Raw genomic sequence first — 26,538 nt, forward strand, 5'->3', positions numbered from 1 at the left:
CTAAACAAAAAGCATACATTGTATAGGCCAGGGGTCAGCAACCTTTTTCAGCTGTGGGCCGGTCCACCGTCCCTCAGACCAGTGGCGTAGCGTGGGGGTGCAGGGGGGGGCCGGCCACACCGGGCGCAACATCTGGGGGTTAGGGTTAGGGGGCTCAAATCCACAGGTTAGGGGGCGCAAATCCACGGGTTAGGGGGTGCAAATTACTTGTCTTGCCCCGGGTGCTGACAACCCACGCTACGCCACTGCCTCAGACCATGTGGGAGGCCGGACTATATTTTGAAAAAAATATAAGAATGAATTCCTATGCCCCACAAATAACCGAGAGATGCATTTTAAATAAAAGGACACATTCTGCTCATGTAAAAACACGCTGATTCCCGGACTGTTCACGGGCTGGATTTAGAAGGCGATTGGGCTGCATCCGGCCCATGGGCCTTAGGTTGCCTACCCCCGGTATAGGCAATAGGAGTCAACTCTAGGGGACCGTGGGTGCTTGGACACCCACAATAATATAATGGTGGGGGCCGGGCTCCCACAAAGTCAATGAACAAAGTTAGCAGGCGGCAGCAGCACTGCCCCCAAGTGAGAGGCAGCCAGCCAACCTCTGCGGTGCTGCCTCAGAAAGAGAAGCAGTTGAGCTCCGTCCTTTGCTGCCATGGAGCAAGGCACCCTTTTTCAGGGGGAGGGGGCCCTCAGACGCAGAGTTTGAGCCCCTCCCCATGGAAAAAGGTAACTCACTGGCTGAGGAGAGGAGGAGGAAGAGGAGCTGCTACCGCTACCAGCTGCTGCAGTGCGGACATGTGACATAACAACAACAACAACAACAACAACAACAACAACAACAACAACAACAACAACATATTATTTGTACCCCCAAGCCCATCTGGCTGGGTTTCCCCGGCCACTCTGGGCGGCTTCCAACAAAGATTAAAAATACATTAAAATGTCACACATTAAAAACTTCCCTGAACAGGGCTGACTTCAGATGTCTTCTAAAAGTCAGGTAGTTGTTTATTTCCTTGACATCTGATGGGTGGGCGCCACTACCAAGAAGGCCCTCTGCCTGGTTCCCCATAACTTCACTTCTCGCAGGGAGGGAACCACCAGAAGGCCCTCAGCACTGGACCTCAGTGTCCGGGCAGAACGATGGAGGTGGAGACGCTCCTTCAGGTATACTGGACCGAGGCCGTTTAGGGCTTTAAAGGTCAGCACCAACACTTTGAATTGTGCTTGGAAACGTACTGGGAGCCAGTGTAGGTCTTTCAAGACATCACTTGCACATGCCTGCATGTAGGGGCAGGTGTGTGACGTCGCATGTCCACATTATGGCAGCGGGCACCCACAATCCTTAGGGCGAGATGGCACCCCTGGTTTAGGCCCTGCTCACCCCTTGCCATTGCTATCGCCAGGTCATTCTCTGAGGTGTTAGTTCTCTCCTCAGCTGCTACTTGTCGCCATCAGAGTACTCATTCTCATATATCAAATTAGTACAGGGTGTTGTGAGGCATGGGTTGCTTGTAGGTCTTCTAACTCTGAAATCATTGAAGTTTCATCACTGAAACTGGATTTTGTTGGAGGATATTACTTTGCCTTTTATTTGCTATATAAGGAAACGTTGGTGATTGGTTCAGTATGCCCCTCCCTCCTCAGCCCACCCAGAAATTTTTTGGCATGGATAAAAAAAATAATCCAGATGAATGACACCTCATGCTCCTACAATAAGAATAAAAAATTAAATAAACAGCAGCCAATGTGTTTTTGTTTTTTAAACAATGCCCTATGCTTGCCCCCTGAAGCAGTTCCTTCAATCTGTCTCATAATAGGACCAGCCCTGCCCTTACGCAATGTCTTGCTAAAACACTACATCCACATCATGATGTAGGGCAGCCCAGGCTGCCAAAGTCTTTGTCTTTGATGCCACCAAGACCTCATGCAGCCACACCCCAACAATAAGCACTGTTAATAGTTAAAAAGCGGCTGTAAAATATACGGACAAGCCCTCATTCTTAGAAAGAAAGGCCATATATCAGTTTTCTTCTGAAATATCTGTTGCAGTGATATCTGAGAACCAAAGTACCTTTAAAAACAAACAAACAAACAAACAAACAAACAAACAAACAGGTGTGCCTTCAACCAGGCGCATACCTAGGGGTTGCTTAAGTTGGCCCCTGGCAAGAGTGCAGGCCAGTTGAGGGGGCACAAAAATTGTACCTCTTCACTCTGGCTTGGAGAGTCTAGGAGCCTGTTCACCAGGGGCGTAGGAAGGGGGGGGCAGTTTGCCCCGGGTGTCATCCCTGAGGTGTGCCCATGCAGCTAGCTCCGCCACTACTGCTCGCATCTCTGGGTGGCCAGGCGAGGTCCACAGGATCCTCTGGGGAGCTTGGGGCTCAGAGGGAGGAAAGATGGAGAGAGAGGGCGAGACTTGCAGGAGGAGGAGGAGGAAGGGAAGGCAGCATGTGGAAGGAGAGAGGTAGGCAGGAAGGCAGGCAGACAGACAGAATGCTGGAGGAGGAAGAAGAGGCTGAGGGGAGGCTGAGCCGAGCACACCTGACCCTGATGGCAGTGGCTGAAGTGTGAAAGGAGACGGAAAGCAAACGTTTGGAGTTTTCTGGTCCATGGTCTCTCCTGGCTTCGGAGGCCCTGATACAGCTCCTTGCGAAGGGAGCAAGGGAGCCTAGGTAGGCCTCAACACAGCCCCACCAATTCAATTTTTCCATCACTCGTTAAAGCTGGCGCCTTCCCATTAAATCAATGAAAGCATACCATCCTGATTTTCCTAGCCCACCATCAGGAACTGCCTATCAGGGCTAAAATCAGGAACCCGTAGTGGGCTCCTGTCCATTTAAGCTACCCACTGTTTCCCCCATACCAAGGGGTCAGGAGAACAAGGCAATGCACACCACTGTCGGTTGCACCACATAGTTGCACCACATAGCGACCTGAGAGTCCACATGAAAGGCACCCAACAACAGACCATATCATTTATTTTCCCGAGGTGCTGCAAAGTCTTGGCTCCGATCTAACTATTTCCAACTTCGCGTCATAAAATGCTAAATCAAGCGATTCGGTAATAGGCTCTTAACTGCTCTACTGCTTAGGCTTTTTGAAAATGTGTGCGTGTTTCTCCTCTGGGGAAACATGAGCCACACGTTCTATCACAAAATACCGTTTGACAAGATAACGTCAAAAAGCACACATTCAGCATTTTGAATGGAGGCTATACTAGATTCCTCCACTGTGCTAATTATTCCTCGCCTTATGAATCTACTCCAGTTTTCAGAGTTCGGCTGTGTCTCAGAATGCCTCCTCCAATGCTGTGTCATGTTTTGTTTACGAGGCAAAAGCTGCAAGAGTCACCCTAACTCATGCCATGCACAGGAACAGAGGAAGCTGCTTCGTACAGAGTCAGGCCCTTGGTCCATCCAGCACATTACTATCTGCACTGACTTGCAGTGGCTCTCCAAGGTTTCAGGCAGGTGTCTCTTCACACCGTACCTGAAGATGCTGGGGCAGGGGTCAGCAAACTTACTGCGCCTCAGGCTGGTGTCTCCAGCGCCGATCGTGCAGCAGGCCAGAGGGCAGGGGAGCGCGTGCCATACACGTGCACACACGCTATTTCCGGCGTACTTTTGGATTGGAGGAGCACCAGAAATAGCTTGTGCGCATGGGCACGGGCCTCCTCCAACCCGGATGTGCAAAGGAAATAAGGCTTGCGCATGCACAAAAGCTATTTCCAGTGCTCCTCTGACCCAGAAGTGGGCAGCCGTGCAGCGCAGTGCTGGTAAGAGTGGGCAGCAGCAGCGGGCGGCTGCAGTCGCCGTGGGCCGGATAAACGAGTCCCTCAGGCCTTATCCGGCCTGCAGGCCTTAGTCTGGGGACCCCTGTGCTGGGGGATTGAACTTGCCACCTTCTGCTTGCAAGGCCATTGCTCTACCACTAGGCTATGACCCCTTCTTTCCATTACGGTTAGCAAGGTATTCTGTTATAGAAACAAGCCATAATTTTGAGACAAGGCTGCCACATTGATGTTTTGATTTACCTTTTCTTGCCTTCTCTTGGGCTGCATACATGCCATATATTTAAAGTAAGTCGTCCCCCTCCATTAAGAATCCTGTTTGTTCAGTGTGTTGGGAGTTGTAACTTTGTGGAGGCCTATGCTACTGTTTACAAGACTCTTTTTGGGGTATAATTGTGCTTTAAATGGAAGGAAGAAGAAGTTCCCACCAAAGAAGAATGGATAAGCAAGGCAATGGATTACAGTGGTGCCTTGGTTCTCAAACGGCTTAGTTGATGAACAAATTGGCTCCCGAACACTGCAAACGCGGAAGTAAGTGTCCCGGTTTGCGAATGTTTTTCTGAAGCTGAATGTCCGATGTGGCTTCCTCTTGAGTGCAGGAAGCTCCTGCAGCAAATCAGAAGCCGTGCCTTGGTTTCCAAACTATTTCGGGAGTCAAACGGACTTCTGGAACAGATTAAGTTCGAGAACCAAGGTACCACTGTATGCTAAACTTGCAAAGTTAAGAGACAAAATAAGAAAACCTAATGATGATTGTTTTGTGGAAGAATGAAAGCACTTTTCGGAATATTTAAGGAAATATTACAGTACAGTGGTACCTCGGGTTACAGACGCTTCAGGCTACATACACTTCAGGTTACAGACTCTGCTAACCCAGAAATAGAACTTCGGGTTAAGAACTTTGCTTCAGGATGAGAAGAGAAATCGTGCTCTGGTGGCGCAGCGGCAGCAGGAGGCCCCATTAGCTAAAGTGGTGCTTCAGGTTAAGAACACTTTCAGGTTAAGAACGGACCTCCAGAACGAATTAAGCATGTAACCAGAGGTACCACTGTATGATGAACTCGCGAGCAGGATTTGAATTATGAGCAACCAAAGGATTTAGAGAATACAGTATTGTTGTGATGGGATAAGAAATCAAAGGTAGTGTGCAGCAGAGGGGGATAAATAAAAGCACCGTGGAAAATGAGGTGGGAAGTGGAAAAAAAGATAAATTTATGATGTATTGAAGGTTATATGTTAAACTTTTGAAAACTTAATAAAATTGATTATAGAGCGGGGGGGGGGGGGATAAAATAAAATTGTGCTTTAAATGTATGGTGTGTATGCAGGATACAGAACCATGGTAGACACCAGCATTTGTTGGATCTCTTCCTGTTCTACCTATGTTGTCAAATAACGTACGTCAAGGTGCCCCCAAAATATGTATTTAAAGTATTATTTAAAAAGGTAAAGGGACCCCTGACCATTAGGTCAAGTCGTGGCCGACTCTGGGGTTGTGGCGTTCATCTCGCTTTACTGGCCGAGGGAGCCGGCGTACAGCTTCCGGGTCATGTGCCAGCATGACTAAGCCGCTTCTAGCGAAACCAGAGCAGCGCATGGAAACACCGTTTACCTTCCCGCCGGAGCGGTACCTATTTATCTACTTGTACTTTGACATGCTTTTGAACTGCTAGGTTGGCAGGAGCAGGGACCGAACAACGGGAGCTCACCCTGTTGCGGGGATTCGAATCGCCAACCTTCTGATTGGCAATGTGCATACCACATGCACACATGTGAACCAGAAATGAGAAGCATATGTTAAGTTTCTTACCAGCATTGTACCAAAAGAGTTAAGTGGTAAAAGTTCAGCTCCGAAAGGACACTCCTCTGGAAGAAGGAAGAGCTTGGAATGTGTTTTCCTCCTCTGTGATGGAATCTGCGGCTGACAATGATTTGTAATACTCATCCTCCCAATCAAGCACTTTTATTTGCCTGAGGAAAAAAAAGGAAACACAAACCATTCTGAATGGCTCACCACATTCTTTTTAGAAGTTTATGTTTACTGTGTACAAAATGTGCTTTCGTATGGGTGGTAGAACAAAAACAATTTTGTGCTTGATGACTGACTGTTGGCTGGTGAAGTTAGGGTTGCCATGAATTTTCTGGACATAGCTGGTATTTGGCCCTTTTAAACAGGATCTGGGCAGAAATCGCTGAAATGTCCGGGAAAATCTGGACGTATGGCAGCCCGTGTCGGAAGTGTAGATTTTGGTGAATTTCATTAAAAATAGCTCAAAGACTCATTTTTCTGTTGAGATTTTGCAAATAAAGCTCGACAACTTTTGTTGATTTTCACTTTTTGAAATATGGCAACCCTAGGTGAAGTATATGGCTTCTCTGGGAAAGAGCTTTGAAGAATAATACACTGCAGCTGCAATCATATGCACATTAACCTGGGAGTGAGTCCCGCTGAACTCAGTGGGGCCTACTTCAGAGTAGACATGCACTAGCTCCCTAGAGTCACTGGGATAAATTTAAGGTGTTGGCTTTGAGTTAGGACTCTTCCAGGCTTTAAAACCCAGGAACACAGCATGCTACTTCCTGCTTAGGAGCTGTGTATGAATCATTCATCAATAATACAGTTTGGATTTATGGTGTTTCAAAGTTTCTATAGTGAGGAAAGCCATGATTTGGGTTTCTGTCAAATGATTCTTACAAATCTATGCCACACAAAGTCAGTGCAGTCCTTGTTTGTTTTTAAGTGATCAGCCATACTTCTAAAATAACCAAGATGCTTCCTGAATAACTCATAGAAGCTTCACGCAACGAGAAGGTTCCACTTCTGGTGGATAGTTGATCAATGACAAAAATCCCCAGCAATTATGCTGTGGCGTCGTGCACATAGTCAACGGATATTCATGTAATGGAATAGCACTGTTACGTATTCAGTGGTATGTGTTTGCCCGAGCTTGAGTCTGGACTAAGGATTCTGAGCCCCTGTGTTCTGATTGGATACATGATATCCAATCACAGAACATTTCAGGATTTGGACCTCTGCCATTGGCCCTTAAACTCTGAGTCATGATTCGCAGCTTGGAAGTTTAGAGAGCCAATCACATTGGGAGTGGGAGGGGCCCAGGCCTTCAGAAATGTATATAAGCAGTTGCTTTGGCCCTGTTGTCTAGTTCTATTAGTTCAATAAAGGTTCTTGCTGTTATCACTGTGTCTTGCCTCGTGGGAACCCACCTACACTTCAAGCACCACTGCTTATGGGCTGCTTAAACTTTGTGGATGGATCCTAAGAACTGCAAGGGGAATTTTACACACAGAAGGTTTCCTGCCTCCTCTTCCTTGCTGTGGCTCCTTGTTTCCCTGCCCCAAGGGCAGGGCAGGAGACGCTCTGGAACAGTGTGGGGTGTGATGGGGGGCTTTAGGTGAGAGACACACTGGTAGAAATTGGAGGCCTCCTCCCTTGTGTGAATGGAAGTGTTTTCCACTTGCTCAACAGGCTCCCTTGGTCCTGCCCTGAGTGGTTATTAAACACTGCACACTGAGATAAAAAACTGTTCCTATATGGCACTAGGAGAAGGTAACTGCATTGCTAGCGCGATTCTCTGTAAGACAAGATGCCGTTCCCAGACAGCATACACAAAAAGTAGTAGTAATAGTGGTAATTTGTCGAACTATTATTTGTAAACACACACACAAAACAACAAAGGATCATAACATACTAAAGGAAATCTTAAATGAATGTTCACAAACAAATTGGGTTGGATTCAGACTCAGTTGAACCTAGGCTGCAGTGAAATCAAGGGGGCAAGTTAATTAAGACTTGTGTTTCATTGGTGTCAATGGGGACCAAGCACAGCTTTCTTTGACTGTATCCATTCCCTCACAACACACTTTATTTGGATTTATATACTGCCTTTCTACCAAGGCATCCAAGCTGGTTTACAATTTTAAAACACCAATACAAGCAAGTTATATAAAATGCAGATATATCTGAATCACATTTGAGGTTCAGAAGCATCATAAGGTTATTTTATCTGGGATGGCTTTGGAAGGGTCAGGTGGTGGTGGTTGCTAGCATGCTTTATAACTGATGTTCTCGGTGGCTATCTGATCTAGGGATTCACTGGAAAACAAGAACAGGACACTTCATAATTGAGAGTGCGCATGATTTTCCCTTTAAGGAAACTGAATCTGCGTAAGGGAAAAGGAGTCGCAAACAAAGCAGACCACAGCCAAGAATGAACATGGACCACCTCTTTTGAGGAACAAATGCTTTGATTGCCTTTTCTGCCTTTTCTCCCTTCAGCTGGTCCATGTCAGAGACCAGGAAGGACTTCTGCATTTTACTGCCCATCATTCTGAGCCAGTGCAGACAGTTGGTTCTGCTTCTAGGACTCCCAGTCCACTCCTTGTATCAAACCCATTACAAAACAAAGAAAGAAAAATCAAAACTTTGCAGAAATTACGTCAAGAAGAACCTGCCCGGTTGCCCTCAGTCTTGCAAGAGATGGTTGCCACGTTTTAACAGACGAGATTAGACGCCGTTTTCTGTTTGCTTCTGTAGCAGAATAGCCAAGGTTGCTATATTGAGTCTGGCTGTTTATTTTTAGAATTCTCTCCAGAAAGTTTGTGCGTTTTCTGTAATATCACAAAGGACCTTCTTCTGTTTACAGTTGCTTAGAACTAAGAAGATAGCTATTTACCCAAGTTTTCTTGGCTTCCTCTTGCTCCCTTGATATTCTAGAGCTCCCTGTGGAGAGGGCCAAGAACACACAGTCAAAGCAATGCAGCAAGTCGTTAATTTTTAATTCAAAGTGATTTTGTGTTGAATGCAAGCAGATGCTGATAATATCAGAAGTCACAGCATAATTTTTTTGATCAAAGGGCTCAAGCGAGCCTGATGAAGCATGCATCTTGCTCGTCTTTGATAAACCACATCAATTATTCACCGTGAAGGCAGACATCCTGACATGAAAGCAACAGATAAAGAGCATAAGCACATGTTCAAGACGAGAGCTGAAGAACGTCAGGGTGGGGTGGGGGCAAGGGGGCGGGGGCAGGGTGGGGGAACTGGAGAGGTTGGAACAGGTATCAATAACAAAATTATTAACTGGAGACAAAGCCAGTAAAACTGCTTTATTGCCACTTTGAACTCACATTTAACTGGTTATAATACACGTTGTCCTCGGGGCTATTCAGCACTTTAGGCTGCTGACACCTTCGGCGGGGCGTTTTGAGCTTCTGTTCGAGGCAGCTTGGGGAACCTACAGGACGACAACACAATTTAGATCTCCGCCACACCAGGTGCTGTAAATGTCTCAGCATATTTTACAATCAAAAGAGCTCTGGCTTCCTAATTCCAGGGTTGATTCCCCCGCAACCTGTGCCGCTCTGTGTAGGCACGTAGAAACTGGGATGCAGTGTTGAGTTTGGAGTAAAACTGAGCAAAAACTTTGCATTTGTTTTCTAATCCCAGGGTGTGGTCTGAAGGCAAGATTCACCACCTTCGTTCAACTATATGTTAAAGGTGTGAATGGGCTCCTGGGTAAGCTGCCCGCAAAACCACCTGGGGTTCGATGCTGAATTGAACAGGGGGATGTAGTAATCATGGAGTAAATACAAACTATCTAGATCATCAATCTTTATTACGGTCCAGAGACCCAACAAATCATTACAAAGCAAATACACAATTCATACAGCCTACCTCTAGGTGAAACAAGCATTTTGTTTAGAATATAGGGATCATTTGTTCTTGCAACCACCGATAAAAACTTTGCCACTGCTAACGTTCTAGCATTTGTCCGGTCTTCCAGTAGGAACCTGACATAGTGAGCCTCTGATTTTCCCGGGAAAGGTACCAGCAAGGGTAATATCAGTTCAGCCCTGGCTTGCTCATATTTTGCACAATGCAACAAAATATGTTTTATGGAATCGATGTCTTGAGCACATGAGCAAAGTCTGTCCTGGTAGGGACCTCCTCTCAACCTGCCACCTATCTATATAGTATTGTAATCATATCTTTCAGTGTTGTGGCGACAAGCTAAGATATAACTGCTAGTACAGTGGTACCTCGGGTTACAAACACCTCGGGTTACAGACTCCGCTAACCCGGAAGTAGTACCTCGCGTTAAGAACTTTACCTCAGGATGAGAACAGAAATCGTGCTCCGGCAGCACGGCAGCAGCAGGAGGCCCTATTAGCTAAAGTGGTACCTCAGGTTAAGAGCAGTTTCAGGTTAAGAACAGACCTCCAGAACAAATTAAGTTCTTAACCTGAGGTACCACTGTAGCAGTAGCAGCTGTTGCATTCCCCATCTCCCCAAATATAAGATACTAGCTGAAAGTACCTGGCTCTGCCCATAACTTCTAAGAAACTCCTGCTGTTGGGGCCATAACCCCAATGTTGAAATGTGACTATTGCCACTGGAGCTGTAACTGATTGTAAGAGACTCACAAAATTCTAGCACAGGCCAAACTTGGGGCCGGTAACTGGTTCTTCTCTGATCCCCCGCCCCAGTCATGGAATCTTTCTGCCTTTGGACTTATGCAGTCTTGGTCACTCCCTTTTTACGGTAATTCCTAGCAGGTCACATGTAGGTGTTATGTACTGAGTTGAATAGGATCCAAACTGCAGCAGTCTGATTGGTCCTAGAACAATAGGATCCAAAATGCAGCAGTCTGATTGGTCCTAGAACAATAGGATTCAGAATGCAGCAGTCTGATTGGTCCTAGAACAATGCAGCAGTATGATTGGTTGGCAGGAACCACCCAATCCTGCTCCAGATAGAAGTGAATCCACAACCTGATTGGCTTACAGTAGAATTCCGGAATTAGCCAATCATGTGCAGCCCATTGTGTAAATAATGTATATAAAGCAGATACTGTGAGGGGACTTTCATTCATTCCTCCTCACCACTATGAGCTGAATAAAGAGCATGAAATCACTTTGCGACTCGGAGTATATTTCAGTAGGTAAAACACGAGTGGAACAGACCCCTGCAACTACCAGGCTTGCACCCAGCGCTCACCAGCTTATGAGTTTGACTATCAGGCACAGGCAGGGCAGTTTGAAAGTCCTCTTGCAAACAGCCCCAGGGCTGCCTTTTGCAGATCCTTGGCTCAGACTTAGAACCGTCACACCAAACTGGGTGATGATATCTCAAGGGGCGTCCAAATTGGTGGAGTTTGGAACATTTTGCTTCACCATCATAGATGAGAACAGGCTCTTCCACCCCAGGAACCCTTATGCAAGTTTTTTCCCTTTCCCCCCTTTTTTCCCTTTTATAATAATTTTTATTAAGTTTATATTTTATCATAATCACATTCCATTACATAATCTCATCATCAAAAGCATTGCTCAAACTGAGCTTCGACTTCCCCCATCTCACTCTCTGGCTTTCATAAATATTCACTTACATCTTAGCATTTCTTTAGCCACTTATTTACCTTCTTTTTTTCTTAATAATATTTACCTCATTAAATGTAAACCAGCTCTCAGTATTAACATTACAAAATATTTCAACTCAAACCTACAAATGTTATCAAATGTTTACAATATTCTTTCATATATTGTATAAATTTACTCCAGTTTCAAACAGTTTGTCGTGCTGATTTTGGATCTTCCCTGTCAGCTTTGCCAATTCTGCATATTCCATCATTTTAGTCTGCCATTCTTCCAATGTTGGAAGTTCCTGCTGCTTCCATTTCTGGGCCAAAAGTATCCTTGTTGCTGTTGTAGCATACATAAACAAATTTACATCTTTTTAAGGAATTTCGTCTCCAATTATACCTAACAAAAACGCCTCTGGTTTTTTATTAAAGGTATATTTAAAAAACTTTTTCAATTCATTATATATCATGTCCCAATAGGCTTTCACCTTATTGCATGTCCACCACATGTGGAAGAAATCCCCCTCTTTCTCCTTACATTTCCACCATTCTTTATCTTGATTTCTATACATTTTAGCAAGTTTGGCCGGTGTCAAATACCATCTATACATCATCTTCATTAAATTTTCCTTGAGTGACATACATGCTGTAAATTTAACTGTTTTTGTCCACAATTTTCCCCATTTTTCAAAATCAATATTATGTCCCAAATCTTGGGCCCTTTATGCCAAGTTCAGTGATGATATCTCAAGATATCAGACAGACAAGCCACACCCACACAGACACACCCACACCCTGTTGTTAAGTGTCATTTGTGGCGACATACCACAATTATAAGGGATGTGGGTGGCGCTGTGGGTTAAACCACAGAGCCTAGGACTTGCTGATCAGAAGATCGGCGGTTTGAATCCCCGCGACGGGGTGGGCTCCCGTTGCTCGGTCCCAGCTCCTGCCAACCTACCAGTTCAAAAGCACGTCAAAGCGCAAGTAGATAAATAGATACCGCTCCGGCGGGAAGGTAAAAGGAGTTTCCGTGTGCTGCTCTGGTTCGCCAGAAGCAGCTTAGTCATGCTGGCCACATGACCTGGAAGCTGTACTCCGGCTTCCTCGGCCAATAAAGCGAGATGAGCGCCGCAACCCCAGAGTCGGCCATGACTGGACCTAAGGTCAGGGGTCCCTTTACCTTTACCACAATTATAGAAGCAACTGCCACTGTCAGCCTATAAGGTTCGTAAGGCAAGAGGGGATGTCAAAAGACCTCTTCAAATGCTAAGCTAATCTATTTATTTCATTGCTCTGTCGTTGTACACAGTCCATTTCTCACCACCAGCTGGACACACAACTCTCCTCTTGCATCCTAGGCTATTTTTAAATTTATATTTATGTTAAAAAGTTATCTCATGCCTGTTTTCACAATGGATTCAATGCGCCTATCGCAGCTATCTGCATTCTCAGACTTAGCAAAGCCCTGTGGTAGCTTTTCAGCTTGATACCATCACTGCTGCATGGCTCTTGGGTGGTCTGTAGCTTGCATCCTCCAAAGGAAATGCCCTTTCGCTGAGCCCATTTGTCTTCCTTGTGTAAGTAGCCTAAAATACGATGGGTGGGTGTGGGGGGAAATCTGGTAGCGTTTATCACAGACAACCATATCTGGAGGAAACCATATTAACATGTGCTCTCTGCTGTGTCATTAGACAGATTTTGCAAATCATTTTCATACGTTTTTATCCACTCATAAAATTAAGGTTACGGGTAGGTCAAGCAACTCATGCACCTATTGGCTAATGTTTATTTAAAAGACTACACAAACTGAGAAAAATTATTAGCGCAAGTGTAATGCCTCAGGGGTGGTGCTGTGGGTTAAGGTGGCGCTGTGGGTTAAGCCACAGAGCCTAGGACGTGCTGATCAGAAGGTCGGCGGTTCTACTCCCCGCGACGGAGTGAGCTCCCGTTGCTCGGTCCCAGCTCCTGCCAACCTAGCAGTTCGAAAGCACGTCAAAGTGCAAGTAGACAAATAGGTACCGCTCCAGCGGGAAGGTAAACGGCGTTTTCGTGCGCTGCTCTGGTTCGCCAGAAGCAGCTTAGTCATGCTGGCCACATGACCCGGAAGCTTTACGCCGGCTCCCTCTGCCAATAAAGCAAGATGAGCGCCACAACCCCAGAGTCAGCCACGACTGGACCTAATGGTTAGGGTCCCTTTACCTTTAATGCCTCAGGTGCCCTATAGCTAGCATGTCTCTTCATCCAACACCAAATCCCTGAGTGCCTGGGTTGAGTGCCTGGGCAGATTGAGCTGACCTGGCTCCTACAACCCCAGCTATGTCAGCTATCCACTGATGACCATCTCCTGTGGGCTCACTCCCATTTGGTCTCTTACACACACACACACACACACACACACTCCCTCTCCCTCTCTCAGATAAACTTCAGGTTTGGAGAGAGACAAAAGTAATGGGTATGAACTCAGAAGAAACAGGTAAGGGTTGTTGGTGGCAAGAAAAAAACAGGTATATAGAAAGGAGACTTCCAAGATCCAGGTTTTCCACAAGTCCTCTTTGGTGAGATAACCCCAGAAGAGATTTAAAATCACAAAATATGCAGCAAAGTAAACCATGGAAATACAGACCTTTGAAATATGCCATTGTGACTTCCAAAACATCCCTCTTACCCTAACATAGAAAAAGACTACACATTTAGAAAGTTAAAAATGCTTTACTTACAAACTCTCCAAAGGTCATGTTCCTGTGCTTTTCCATACAGCATTCAGAAACAGTTGCACAGGCTGTAGAACTTGGCTTAGTTACAGTGGTGAAAATGCCTAAATTATTGATATAGGAACATTAAGCTTCTCTAGTAGATTGGAGGGGAACAAAGTCTTGATTGCCTAGTCCCTCCCTAGGTGAGCTAATCCTAGCAGGACAGTTTACTCTATGGTAATAACCCATTGATGCATCAATTAGACTTAAGCGCGTTGGTTATATGAGGCTGGTTATCCCACAAGGGTCTTGTGGCAACAGATTTATTATGGCATAAACTTTTGTGGACCAGAGCCCACTTCATCTGGGACACTGTTACCCTGAAAATAAAGGGGGAAGGAAAAACAGTGGCTTCCGAAGGCCAGGAAATGCAAGAACACATAAAACAATGCAGAATTTTGTGGCACCTTAAAGACTGCCATATCCTCAGAACAGAAACGCTTTCTCGAGAGGAGACACCTGGATCTTGCACATTAAATTAGCAATTGTTCATATATTGTGGTATGAACTGGAATGGCTCTACATCAATGGCTGGCCATGAAAGCCTGTGATTGAGAAACTATTGTTGAGCATGCATTCTAAAGATGTCTAGCTAGCTAAGCAGTTTATACAGAGCACAGACAAGCAGACCCATTCCTATTCCCCACTCCCCCATGAGGTGAACCCTTAGACTACCACTCTTGGTTAGCTAGCTCCACACACACAGAGATCCTATGCAGCTATATTAAAACTTCTGTCTGAATTTGCTTTTTTTTGATAGATCGAGAAAATCATGCACCCACTGTTGCCCGGGGCCACAATGGCACAAAAATGTGGTTACAAAGCACCGGTCCACATGGATCCTCAAGTTTTTTGTATTGGGTCACCCCAAATTCACCATCAGATCACATAGCATGTCCATAGCTACAGCCTACACCAAAAAACCCACACATCCACTGTTTTGTGGGGCCGCAATGGCGCAAAAATGTGGTTACAAAGCACAGATCCACATGGATTTTTGCATTGCGCTACCCCAAACTCACTGTCAAATCACATGTCTGTGGCCACAGCATGAACCACAAAAATCATACATCCACTGTTTCGTTCAGAATATTTTTCTTGTTTTCCTCCTCTAAAATTAGGTGCCTCTTATGGAGCGAAAAATACGGGAGTTTCGATACCATTGCTGTACAAGGATTACCGATTCTGGTGGCATTTTAATGGGGGTCTGTGCTTCTTCACTGCTCACCAGTGCCTCTGATGATGGAGAGTAGAGCTATCCCTGTTCTAACCATGTGGAAAATGGAGAGGGGTGTATCTCAGGCATGTCCAACAGGTCAATCGCGATCTACCGGTTGATCACAGGGGTGTCCCAGGTGGATCGTGGTTTATTGACCGCCTTAGTGTTCTTTGTAGATCCTGTCCAAAATAGCTCAACAACTTTGGCCAACCCTGCCCCCCCCAAAAAAAGCTCAAAAACGTTGTAGTCTACTCTCCACAAAAAATAATTAAAAAAATAGCTTAACAACTTTGGCCAACTCTCCCCTAAAAAAATCTCAACAACTCTTGGCAATGACAATGGGTAGATCACAGCCAGTCTTTTTATACTGTGAGTAGATCGCAGTTTCTTGGGAGTTGGATGTGCCTGGTGTACAGCGGTACCTCGGGTTAAGTACTTAATTCGTTCCGGAGGTCCATTCTTAACCTGAAACTGTTCTTAACCTGAAGCACCACTTTAGCTAATGGGGCCTCTTGCTGGTGCTGCCGGAGCACGATTTCTGTTCTCATCCTGAAGCAAAGTTCTTAACCCGAGGTACTATTTCTGGGTTAGCGGAGTCTGTAACCTGAAGCGTATGTAACCCGAGGTACCACTGTATGTGATTGTAGGAACTTAGCAAGCAGTTCGGCTGGTGCTGTGATGCTGCAACTCAGCAAGAAGACATTGGTGCTGAAGGCATTCTTGAGTGAAGAGGATTGCATGGACCTGAGACAGTGGTGGCTCAGATACACTCTTAAGAGAGAAGAGGGTGTGAACATTTGCCTGCCGGGCAACATCATTTAAAATTTTAGGCTGGCGGAGCAAGTCAGAAGAACACCAAGGCTTTCTGTTTAAGAGAGAGAGAAATCACCACAGCCTTTCAGTTGAAAACAGTGGTGGCGGGAAGAACAAAAATCCTCTCTCTTTACACTACATCTTTTGCATCTTTACTTGTTTTAGGAATATTAAGTTCAGATGAAAGTGAGGCCCTGACAACAATGTCTATAAAAAATAAATCATACCCATAAGTAACGGGATTAGAATTTTATTCTAATAATTGGGGAGTCTTATTTTACATTTCCCTGCTGCCTAGAGAAATTCTGCTCCTCCCAACAGCTAAAAGCCTGCAAAGATAGCCAACGGGGAATGTTTGAAATTACTGCAGTGAGCTCTTGGGAGCCCTTCCCTGCCCCCTTTGAAAGAGGGCATCTTGAAACCGACAATGTTGCTGCACAGTTTCCGAATTGCTGGGGTGGTGGTGTCAGGTCGTGAATTAGAGCTGCTTTCCCCTGAGTTTTTGAAGTAAGTTGACCTCTTTTGATAGGGCTTTTTGATGGACTAACTGCACAACCCTATATATGCCTGATCAGAATGAAGTCCCCTTGAGTTCAAGGGGTTTTGCACCTGGGAAAGTGGCTACAGGATTGCAGCCTAAGAGTATGATTAAAACAGCAACAGTCCTGATACTGTATATTCAGTCGCAAATACAGTGGTACCTCAGGTTAAGCATTTAATTCATTCTGGCGGTCTGTTCTTAACCTGAAACTGTTTGTTTACAACACAGACAAAGATAATTATATTTTATTCAGATTACAGTGGTATCTCGGGTTAATTCGGGTTAATTCGTTCCGGAGGTCCGTTCTTAACCTGAAACTGTTCTTAACCTGAGATACCACTTTAGCTAATGAGGCCTCCTGCTGTCGCTGCGCCACCGCTGCACGATTTCTGTTCTCATCCTGAAGCAAAGTTCTTAACCTGAAGCACTATTTCTGGGTTAGCGGAGTGTGTAGCCTGAAGCAAATGTAGCCTGAAGCGTATGTAACCTGAGGTACCACTGTATACCTCATTGGGGTATATTCACAGAATGCTTGAGAAATCCCTTTGTCACTTTCATGAATGGCCTATTATTTAAGGGTGTGCTGCCTGCCTTAAGCAGGTAAAATTGTTGGAGTTTGTTTGTTCCCCAGGATACTTCAGAGGATGGTACTTGCAAATCCTCAGAGCTGCATGTTTCAGGGTTTATTTATATTTGCCATTCCTTCTAAATAATCTAAAGTAATGTAAAACTGGGCGAGGAGTAGGAGTATTCAAGCATTAGGATATTAACAGCAAGAGGTGGAGGAACAAGCCAACAAATAAAATTTAATAGAGCCGTTTAAAGAATTTCATTAATAATTAAGAAAATAAACAATTATTTTAAAGATATATCAGTATGACCATAAAGATAGCAAACACAGTGATTTCCAACCTTTCACATCAGAAGGAACATGAAAGTGCAACTCTTAATTATTGGCAAATATTAGCACAGGCTCCTGGGAGCTCATCATAACATTTCAAGGTCCAAGTTCATAAAAATTTAAGCAGTGTTTAAAATCATGTTAATTTGTTCTTTGTTTCTTCTCCTACTAGTCTAATTTATTTCAAAGTACTTTGGTTCTCAAGCTCAGATATATTGATTGTGCCTGAGTAATGCATTGTTAAAGCCTAGGGAGAAGATTTTTGTGGAAGAAAAAAATAAAACATGTCTTTGTTCTCCTTTGATAATTTATATGTATTTATATGTATTTTGATGCTTTTGAGAATTTCCAGTTTCCCTTTGGATTGCATCTCTTCTTTCAAGATTTCATTCCCCCACCCCCTTGAAGTCTCAGGGAAATGGGGGGAAATGTACTTCTTCTGTCTTGATACTACGAGAATGAATGGAAGTTGGTCTAGGATGTTGATTCCAAAGGGGGGAAATATTTCTTCAGCACCATATAAGTTTCTAGGAAAACCCTGATAGCAGGATCTCACTTTTATGGGCACAGAAACAGAAGCAGCTTCCTTGAGCATCAAGGTCTTTGCAAAGTCTTTACAAAGTCAAACTAAGGCCCTGTAAGTGCGATAATTCCATGGGTTTCTCATGAACCTACAAGGCAGATGCTGCTACCTTGAGGTACATGATGTAACATCTCTGCTGTCACTGACTTATCCCAGAATGAGTGAGAAGTACAGTGGTACCTTGGTACTCGAACGGCTTGGCTCCTGAATAATTCGGCTCCCGAACGCCATAAACCCGGAAGTGAGTGTTCTGGTTTGCAAATGTTTTTTGGAAGCCGAACATCCAACACGGCTTCTGCGGCTTCCGATTGAATGCAGGAAGTTCCTGCAGCCAATCGGAAGCCGCGCCTTGGTTTTTGAATGGTTTCAGGAGTTGAACAGACTCCCGGAACGGATTAAGTTGAAGAACCAAGGTACCACTGTAATTCACTTTGCCAGGGTTGTTCATGCTCTTTCCCAAGCTGAGGAATAAGCCATGGACAAAGGTTGCTTGAGGACAGATTGCCCTGATTTGTGCTCCTTCTTTTCCGACCATGTTTGAACGCCCGTCTTATCCTTGTCCCACGAACTTCTTGAGATATAATTCAAAACCGCAACATGAGTTTCATGTTTCACAACTTGGGTGTTTCAAAGCAGCAGAATGTGCTAATTAAGGAAGATATTTAGAAAGCCATGCATGGCAAAATGCTCTTGGAGCTGTACTATCATGCCTGAAGCCGTAACTTTCTGTAGGGGTTCCAGCATTGTGTAAACAGCTCACGTCTGATAGGGGATTTGCTCTTAATATATAGTGACCCATGACCAACGTTTCCTGTTGTTCCAGTTGGGGAGCTATATATTGAGAGCAAATCCTCTATCGGATGCTGGACTGGACTGCACTGGTAGCTGCCTCCGTGTTTTCCATTGGGATGTTCTCATGCCTTGCCCTTGGAGATTTACTGTCTCTTGAGGCAGACATTTTGGGTGCTACCTGCACAGTGTCTTAGAATAACAGAATTGTAGAGTTGGAAGAGATTCTGAGGATCATCTAGTCCAACCCCCTGCAATGCAGGAATATCAGACTTGCAAGCTTGGCATAATCAGCACCATGCTCTAACCTATCCATAAAAGCAGTGGTGTAGCGTGGGTTGTCAGCACCTGGGGCAAGGCAAGTAATTTGCGCCCCCTAAGCCCTAACCTGCCGCTGCTGCCAGCTTCTTCTTGCTGCTGCCTGGTCTGGTCTGGTGTGGTTCTCCCCCACGCTCAGTGCTGCGCTGGGCGGCCGCTGCACTGTCCCTCCCCCAGATAGTCCCTCACTCTCTCTCCACACCACACGCCTGGCACCCACCCCCTCCACAGTGGGCGGCGACCCAGAGGCTCGGATCGGATTTGCACAGCCAGCGCTGCAGTGAGAGAGAGTGAGCCAGGTAGGGGCAGAGAGCTGAGAGTGCGAGCGCGCCCCCCCAGATGTTGCGCCCGGTGCGGCTGGCCCCCCTGCACCTCCCACGCTACGCCACTGCATAAAAGGATATATATGAAGCAGTATCTTTAGAACATGCCTAGGGCTCACGAGCTAAGCTGTCTTCTGCTTTTTTGAAGCAGTTGCCGAAATCCATAGCTTAAAGAAAGTGAAATAGCTCTGCTTCTTCGCTTTCCCTCTCTAGCAACCTTGTACAGTCGTACATTGGATCCCGAACGCCTTGGTACCTGGACATTTTGCCTCCTGAATGCTGCAAACCTGGAAGTGAGTGTTCCAGTTTGCGAACGTTCTTTGGAACCCGAACGTCCGGCGGGGCTTCTGGAGCTTCCTGCAGCCAATCAGAAGCCATGCTTTGGTTTCTAAACATTTTGGAAGTCGAACGGGATTCCGGAACGGATTCCATTCGACTTCCGAGGTACGGCTGTATAGAAAACCCTTGTGCCTTCCCACCTCCTTGAACCAATCAAAAAAGTAGCACTAGGTTTCTGTTTCCCAAGGAAAGGAGTTTCTCTCTACCCATTTCCCTGAGCAACATGTTAGCCCTTTTAGTTCCTACTCTTGGCCACTGCCTCTACCTGCCCATCGAAAAGCAGAGCTGGGCCCAGCAGCACCCCCAAACCTTTCAGCTGATCGTAACAAAGCACCACAACTCCTTATATAATCATTACGTTTCTAGGGTTTCCAAATACAGTGGTACCTCGGGTTACATACGCTTTAGGTTACAAACTCCGCTAACCCAGAAAAAGTGCTTCAGGTTAAGAACTTTGCTTCAGGATAAGAACAGAAATCGTGTTCCGGCGGTGCGGTGGCAGCAGGAGCCCCATTAGCTAAAGTGGTGCTCCAGGTTAAGAACAGTTTCAGGTTAAGAATGGCCCTCCAGAACGAATTAAGTACTTAACCCGAGGTACCACTGTATTACAACATTTGCAGAAGCAGCATCATTCAATCAGGAGCTGCGTCATTCATCTGAGCTGCCTGCTGGACCAGGAAGACTTCATCAAAAACGTGCAGAGAGTCAGAGTCCGGTAGCCGCACTCAGTTGGAATTGTTTCAGAGATCACTCTAAACATCCTGTTGACAATCTGAATGTGTGTGTGTATGTACATTAATACACACATTTAGGACTGGGGGTGGTTAAGTGCCCCCTTTGCCCCTCCCCACAGACACCCATGTGCCTATCTGATAACTCTGAAGCAGTCAAGGGGAAATGTTTTCCTTTTAACTTCTCTTTTAAACATTCCAACTTTTCGGCCGCTTCAAATTCCCAACAACAGCAGCTTTGTTTACTCAGATGGAGCACATTTATAGAGCCAATGAATGCTAAGGAAATTCATTAGCGCAGTTGCTTTGATGTCACTTGTATCCCAGAATCCGTAGCACACACTCTACTACAACGGGGAGAGCCTGCCTTTTGTTTATAACCTCTAAACAGAACCATTTGAATACACACTCGCACACAAGCTCTCTGAAGGCGCTCATAACAGAAGCCATGCATCTCCCTCTGCGTGGTTTCATGACTTATGGTTTCACTTTGGACACCAGTTCTGTGCGGAATCACATGCTTCAAATTACAAAGATCACACATTTTTCAAGGTCCTTTCTTTCTATAGGCTGTTTCATACATGTTTATGAGGAGCCAAGGTGCCACAAGACGCTTTGTTGTTGGCCTCCATGTTTACAATTCTCTCCTATACACGCACATCTCCATATGATCTATTCATTCATCATTCGTCCCAATTTGCTTGCACAAAGCTTTCGTGGCTATTCTGTTCAGTCTGTACTGAGCATTTATTCTGATTTGTTTACAGGGCAGTTATACAACAGTGAGCAATTCCTCCTGATATGCTTGTGGGGTAATCATACAGTTTCCCATTAATCGTTTGCTCATCCCATACTTTTCAGGGTACTTCCCCACCACATTTATAATGGCAAAAAATCCAAAAATGAAAAGTGGATTTATTGTGCTGGGGTGAAAGAGTGGTTTAACCCACCTTAATTGCACAAACCTAAATTTCAACCCCTCTCTCAAAACAGTGACAATCTGGAGGCACAATATGCAAAATCTACCAGTTGAGGATTTGATAAAGCTCATGGCGTGGGTTCTAGTCTACTAGCTTGGCTGTCAGTGGCACAGTGGTAGGCCTAAGCCTGAGATTTGTCTGTTGACTGGAATAAGACACATGGAGTCTATGTAACTGACCCTATCATGCAAGTTACAGTGGTACCTCTGGTTACATATGCTTCAGGTTACATGCGCTTCAGGTTACAGACTCCGCTAACCCAGAAATAGTACCTCAGGTTAAGAACTTTGCTTCAGGATAAGAACAGAAATTGTTCTCTGGCGGCGCGGCAGCAGCAGGAGGCCCCATTAGCTAAAGTGGTGCTTCAGGTTAAGAACAGTTTCAGGTTAAGAACGGACCTCCGGAACGAATTAAGTACTTAACCCGAGGTACCACTGTACAATTACGAGGCTCCTATACTTTCTCTAACGGAGTGACAACTTTTACTGGCCATTCTCCTTCTTTACCTGTAACAACCGGTTCATTTTAAGAAAAGAACAACAGAAAGGCATTAGAAATAAAGTTCCCAACTTTTCCCTTTCCTTGCCTACCTGTTGAATTTGCTTTAAAGAGGGAATTCAGCAGGTGACGCACACACACCGAGCTCCCTAAATCTCCCTTTCCCCTGTGCCTTCAAAAGTTGTCTGTCAGAAGTCCAGGGATATTTTCCTTATCGCCTCCATGTCCCTCAAACTATTTTTACACATCTCCTGTGATTTTTGCACCTTGCCTCCTTTCATAGCCAACTTTGAACTTCTTGGCCCACCTGAACTGTAAAATGCTCATGGCTGAGAAGCCTAGTTTGGGAGTATGTCGTTTCTCTCATCTCCCCTCTTTCCTTGCCATTTTCTGGGTCTTACACAGCCACAATCTGTCATCTGCCTGTCCCCCAATGTTTTATTCCATCCCTCCCCACTCCACTCAGCCTGCTCTTACAATGGGCACCTACTGAGCATGTGCAGGGAACACCCTTATAAATCACATCGGCTAACACTGGTCACAAAAGTGCCTTTTAAATTAAAAAAACGACAAACATGTCACGCAACTCATGGGTGATGTACATACTAGATGCCGACCCAACACAACAGTTTCAGAAAAGACAAAGTACAAATGGACAAATCTTTATCCCCAAAAAGGCACCCTTCCCTAAATCTAGGGAATAAAAATGCACAGCACTTGTTGACTAGCTGAAATCAATTGTCAAGCATTTAATTCATTTCAAAATGGCTCCCTAAAAGGGGGGGGGCACTGAAACTGCCTCGGCTCCTAGGAGCTGGCACATATACTTGACTGTAGTGGTGGAATTATCACATATTTCTGTTAAAGAGATTCTGCTTGCTATTATTTGAAATAAGAAGTTGATCTTAAGAAATGCCACTGTTGTCATTGCATGAATCCTGCAGAAGCAAGAGGGAGAAGGTATTTCTTGAAGGCCTGGCTTTACCTGTCTGAACACAGGATTAAATTTACATTCTCTTCTATCACACTGTGACCACTTCCCACCAGGCCCATTCACTGAGTGCCTTGCCTTGTTTAGATCGCAGGCTTTGAAGATAGGGCCTGTGCTTATCCCTTCATTTTATGTACAGTAGGCTCTCTAAAGGTAAAGGTAAAGGGACCCCTGACCATTAGGTCCAGTCGTGGCCGACTCTGGGGTTGCGGCGCTCATCTCGCTTTATTGGCCGAGGGAGCCGGCGTACAGCTTCCGGGTCATGTGTCCAGCATGACTAAGCCGCTTCTGGCAAACCAGAGCAGCGCACGGAAACGCCATTTACCTTCCCGCTGGAGCGGTACCTATTTATCTACTTGCACTTTGACGTGCTTTCGAACTGCTAGGTTGGCAGAAGCAGGGACCGAGCAACGGGAGCTCACCCCGTCGTGGGGATTCGAACCGCCGACCTTCTGATCGGCAAGTCGTAGGCTCTGTGGTTTAACCCACAGTGCCACCCGTGTCCCTTGTAGGCTCTCTAGATATGAATAATAAACTCTTATATGGTAATTGGTTTCAATTGGATTTAAGTTTGCTTCATGTTTCTTTGGAAGTATGCATTGAAATATACCCTCAGATACCCTTTACTGGGGATAGGAGCGGAAAGTTATTTCATCATTTCCATTTATGGAAGCTATCCCACCTTTGACTTATGTTCTTGACAACATCCTTCCTAACCATCCCTTCTAAATTCCAAACTATATTAGTCCTTGAAATGCAGAAAAGGCTTTGCCAAAAGTGGAACAGTTTGAGAGCTATTCATAACATATACATGCTATACTTACACTTTGCTAGTATGCCATATTGTATTAATAACCACTCAACAAACTTGGCATAATTTATTTCTCAGCAGTATCTGACAGTAACCAAAGGCTGAGAACATAATGCTGGCAGTGGCAGCACTCTATTGTCTAACCATATCTGTCAGAAAAAGCCATAAATAAAAGATGACAATAGTTGCTTGATTTAATTATTAGTTTGAGCTTCGCCAGTGACATCATGGTAGATGAACCTATTGGCGTGTGGTTTGGTACTGTCAACTATCACATCAAGATATTGGCATGTGAAGTCTGAGAAATTATCAGAATCTGAGCTGGGAACACATAAACTCATTTGTGAGACCACTGGGATTTTGAAACTCTACAGATAACAAAAGAAATCATCAGGCCAAAGATGAGCACTTGAGATGGGAATCCCACTTTCTGGAGAGTAAGTCCCAGTGAGCTTAGTTGGACTCAGTTATAAGCAGACATAGAAGAGTTTCACTGATTTCAGAAGGAGACAACTTAAGTTCATGCTTAACCCTCTCACTGAAATCAATGCAAATTAATTTAATCAGAGAAAAGTCGTGAACATTTGCCATTGAGAGCGTGCTCACTTATGGCTTTATGTGTGTGGTACGGAAGCTGTACTACCCAGGACAGGATGGGGTTGTGCAGGGTTGTTAAGGCAGCAGAGAGCATTGTTGGCTGCCCACTCTCCACCTTAGAGCAGATTTATGCCACAAGGTGCCATAGGAAGGCACTGGACATAGTAAAAGATCCATCGCATCCTGGTCACTGTCTCTTCGAGCTCTTGCCGTCGGGACGGAGATACAGGACGATGAAGACAAGAACGAGCCGTCTTAAGAACAGCTTCTTCTCCAGAGCGATCTTGGCCCTGAATGGGAAGCCCGGACTTTGAAAGTCATCTAATCTCCCTTGCTGTATTATACTGTATTGTTTAATTAGTATTTTTATGGAGCAGTCAAGTAATTTCATTGTCCCAGAAGGGGGCAATGACAATAAAGATATTATTATTATTATTATTATTATTATTATTATTATTATTATTATTATTATTATTATTATTAAGACTGGGAACCTCTCATAGAGTTTTTATGTGAAAAAGGAAATGAAATAATGACATTTGGAACTGGGGATTGACGATAATGTTTGGTTATAGAAAGTGGTTTAGTTGAGTATTGTATTAGAGTGAATAAAGTATTGTTTTATTTCTCTTTTCTCTTTAAACTTTTTCTATCTCTTCTTCTCTCTCTCTTTTCTTTTCTTCCTCTTTCTTCCTCCCTATGTTTTTGTCTTATTAGACTGTTGAATAAAAAGGATATTTGATATTAAGTCTTGTATTGTTCTCTATAACTTCTAATAGAATTTATTTAAAAATACGAAATCAATGAAATTTTAAATGATTTATCTTGGTAGGGTTGGAATCAGAGAGTTTACCTTATTACGATGCCTAAATGGACATAAAATATGTATACTTGGATATCCAATCCCATGTCAAATCTGACTCAGTTCTTATTGAACATGATATATGACATCTTAGTGTAATCGTAGATGTTACCAAGCCTGTGGCTGCTTAATCTGCTTTTAAATGGAAAGATGTACATTCTACATTGTAGAGAGGCAGAAGAGACCAACTGAGATCCTTGGTTGGATGGTGACAAATGGAGGACAGAAAGGAGAACAGCAGCAGCAGAAAACATGTCAATCCTATCTCTTCAAAAGGACAACCTAGTCCTTCCAAACAGTGGAAAAACTAAACAGAAAGGTTAAGGCCTTTGTTAGGGCTACCATGCATCTAGGTTTCCTGGACACATCTGGGAACTGGGCTCCAAAAATGGCTTCCGGGCAGATTCTTGCTGAATCGGCAAAATGTCTGGGAAAACCCAGATGTATGGCAAGTAGGGCAATTTTTAAAATAAAATAAATGCTTAAAAAATCCAAGAAATATGGGAACCCTACCTTTGTAAGTCTACTTTGTACTTTGTACAAAGACTTATAAAGACCCAGAAGATGCACTGTTATAGTTCACTCAAAGGTACAAAAAGTTAATTCAAATGATAATAATAATAATAATAATAATAATAATAATAATAATAATAATAATAATAATAATAATAATTTATTATTTATACCCCGCCCATCTGGCTGAATTTCCCCAGCCACTCTGGGTGGCTTCCAACAAAGATAAAAAACACATTAAAACCTCAGTCATTAAAAACTTCGCTAAACAGGGTTGCCTTCATAAAACAAGAAGAAGATTTTGGATTTGATATCCCACTTTATCATATCACTACCTGAAGGAGTCTCAAAGCGGCTAACATTCTCCTTTCCCTTCCACCCCCACAACAAACACTCTGTGAGGTGAGTGGGGCTGAGAGACTTCAAAGAAGTGTGACTAGCCCAAGGTCACCCAGCGGCTGCATGTGGAGGAGCAGAGACGCGAACCCGGTTCCCCAGATTACGAGTCCACCGCTCTTAACCACTACACCAGACAGACTCATTTTCCAATGACCAGTTGTAAATGCCCTCAGTGCAACATGATGGCCTATCCCTGCATCCTCTGCCAGGGGCTGAGGAACGGGGGTGCAGTGAGTGTGGGCCGCCCCGGGTGCCACCACTGAGGGGGGTGACAAAATTCCGGGCGGCACTAACCGCAGGGCCTGCAGAGCACCCAAGCCACACATCTCTCCTGGGAGAGACGCAGTGGCTTGGTTGCGCGCAGGCTCCGCGCTGCCAAATTGGTCCACCTGCTGC

General features: G+C 44.7%; 1 protein-coding gene across 1 annotated transcript in view; it reads right to left on the reverse strand.

Moving 5' to 3' along the window:
* MYO3B (myosin IIIB) overlaps positions 1-26,538 on the reverse strand; it is a 297,619-nt gene that overhangs the window by 18,896 nt on the left and 252,185 nt on the right. The window contains exons 34-36 of the mRNA XM_081181948.1: positions 8,948-9,054; positions 8,494-8,540; positions 5,610-5,770 (exon numbers count right to left, since the gene is read on the reverse strand). Coding sequence (XP_081038074.1) covers positions 5,644-5,770; positions 8,494-8,540; positions 8,948-9,054 — 281 coding nt within the window. The 3' untranslated portion in view covers positions 5,610-5,643. The remainder of the gene's footprint in view (positions 1-5,609; positions 5,771-8,493; positions 8,541-8,947; positions 9,055-26,538) is intronic.

This window comes from Podarcis bocagei (genome assembly GCF_964188305.1).
Source record: "Podarcis bocagei genome assembly, chromosome: 1".
Lineage (NCBI taxonomy): Eukaryota > Metazoa > Chordata > Lepidosauria > Squamata > Lacertidae > Podarcis > Podarcis bocagei.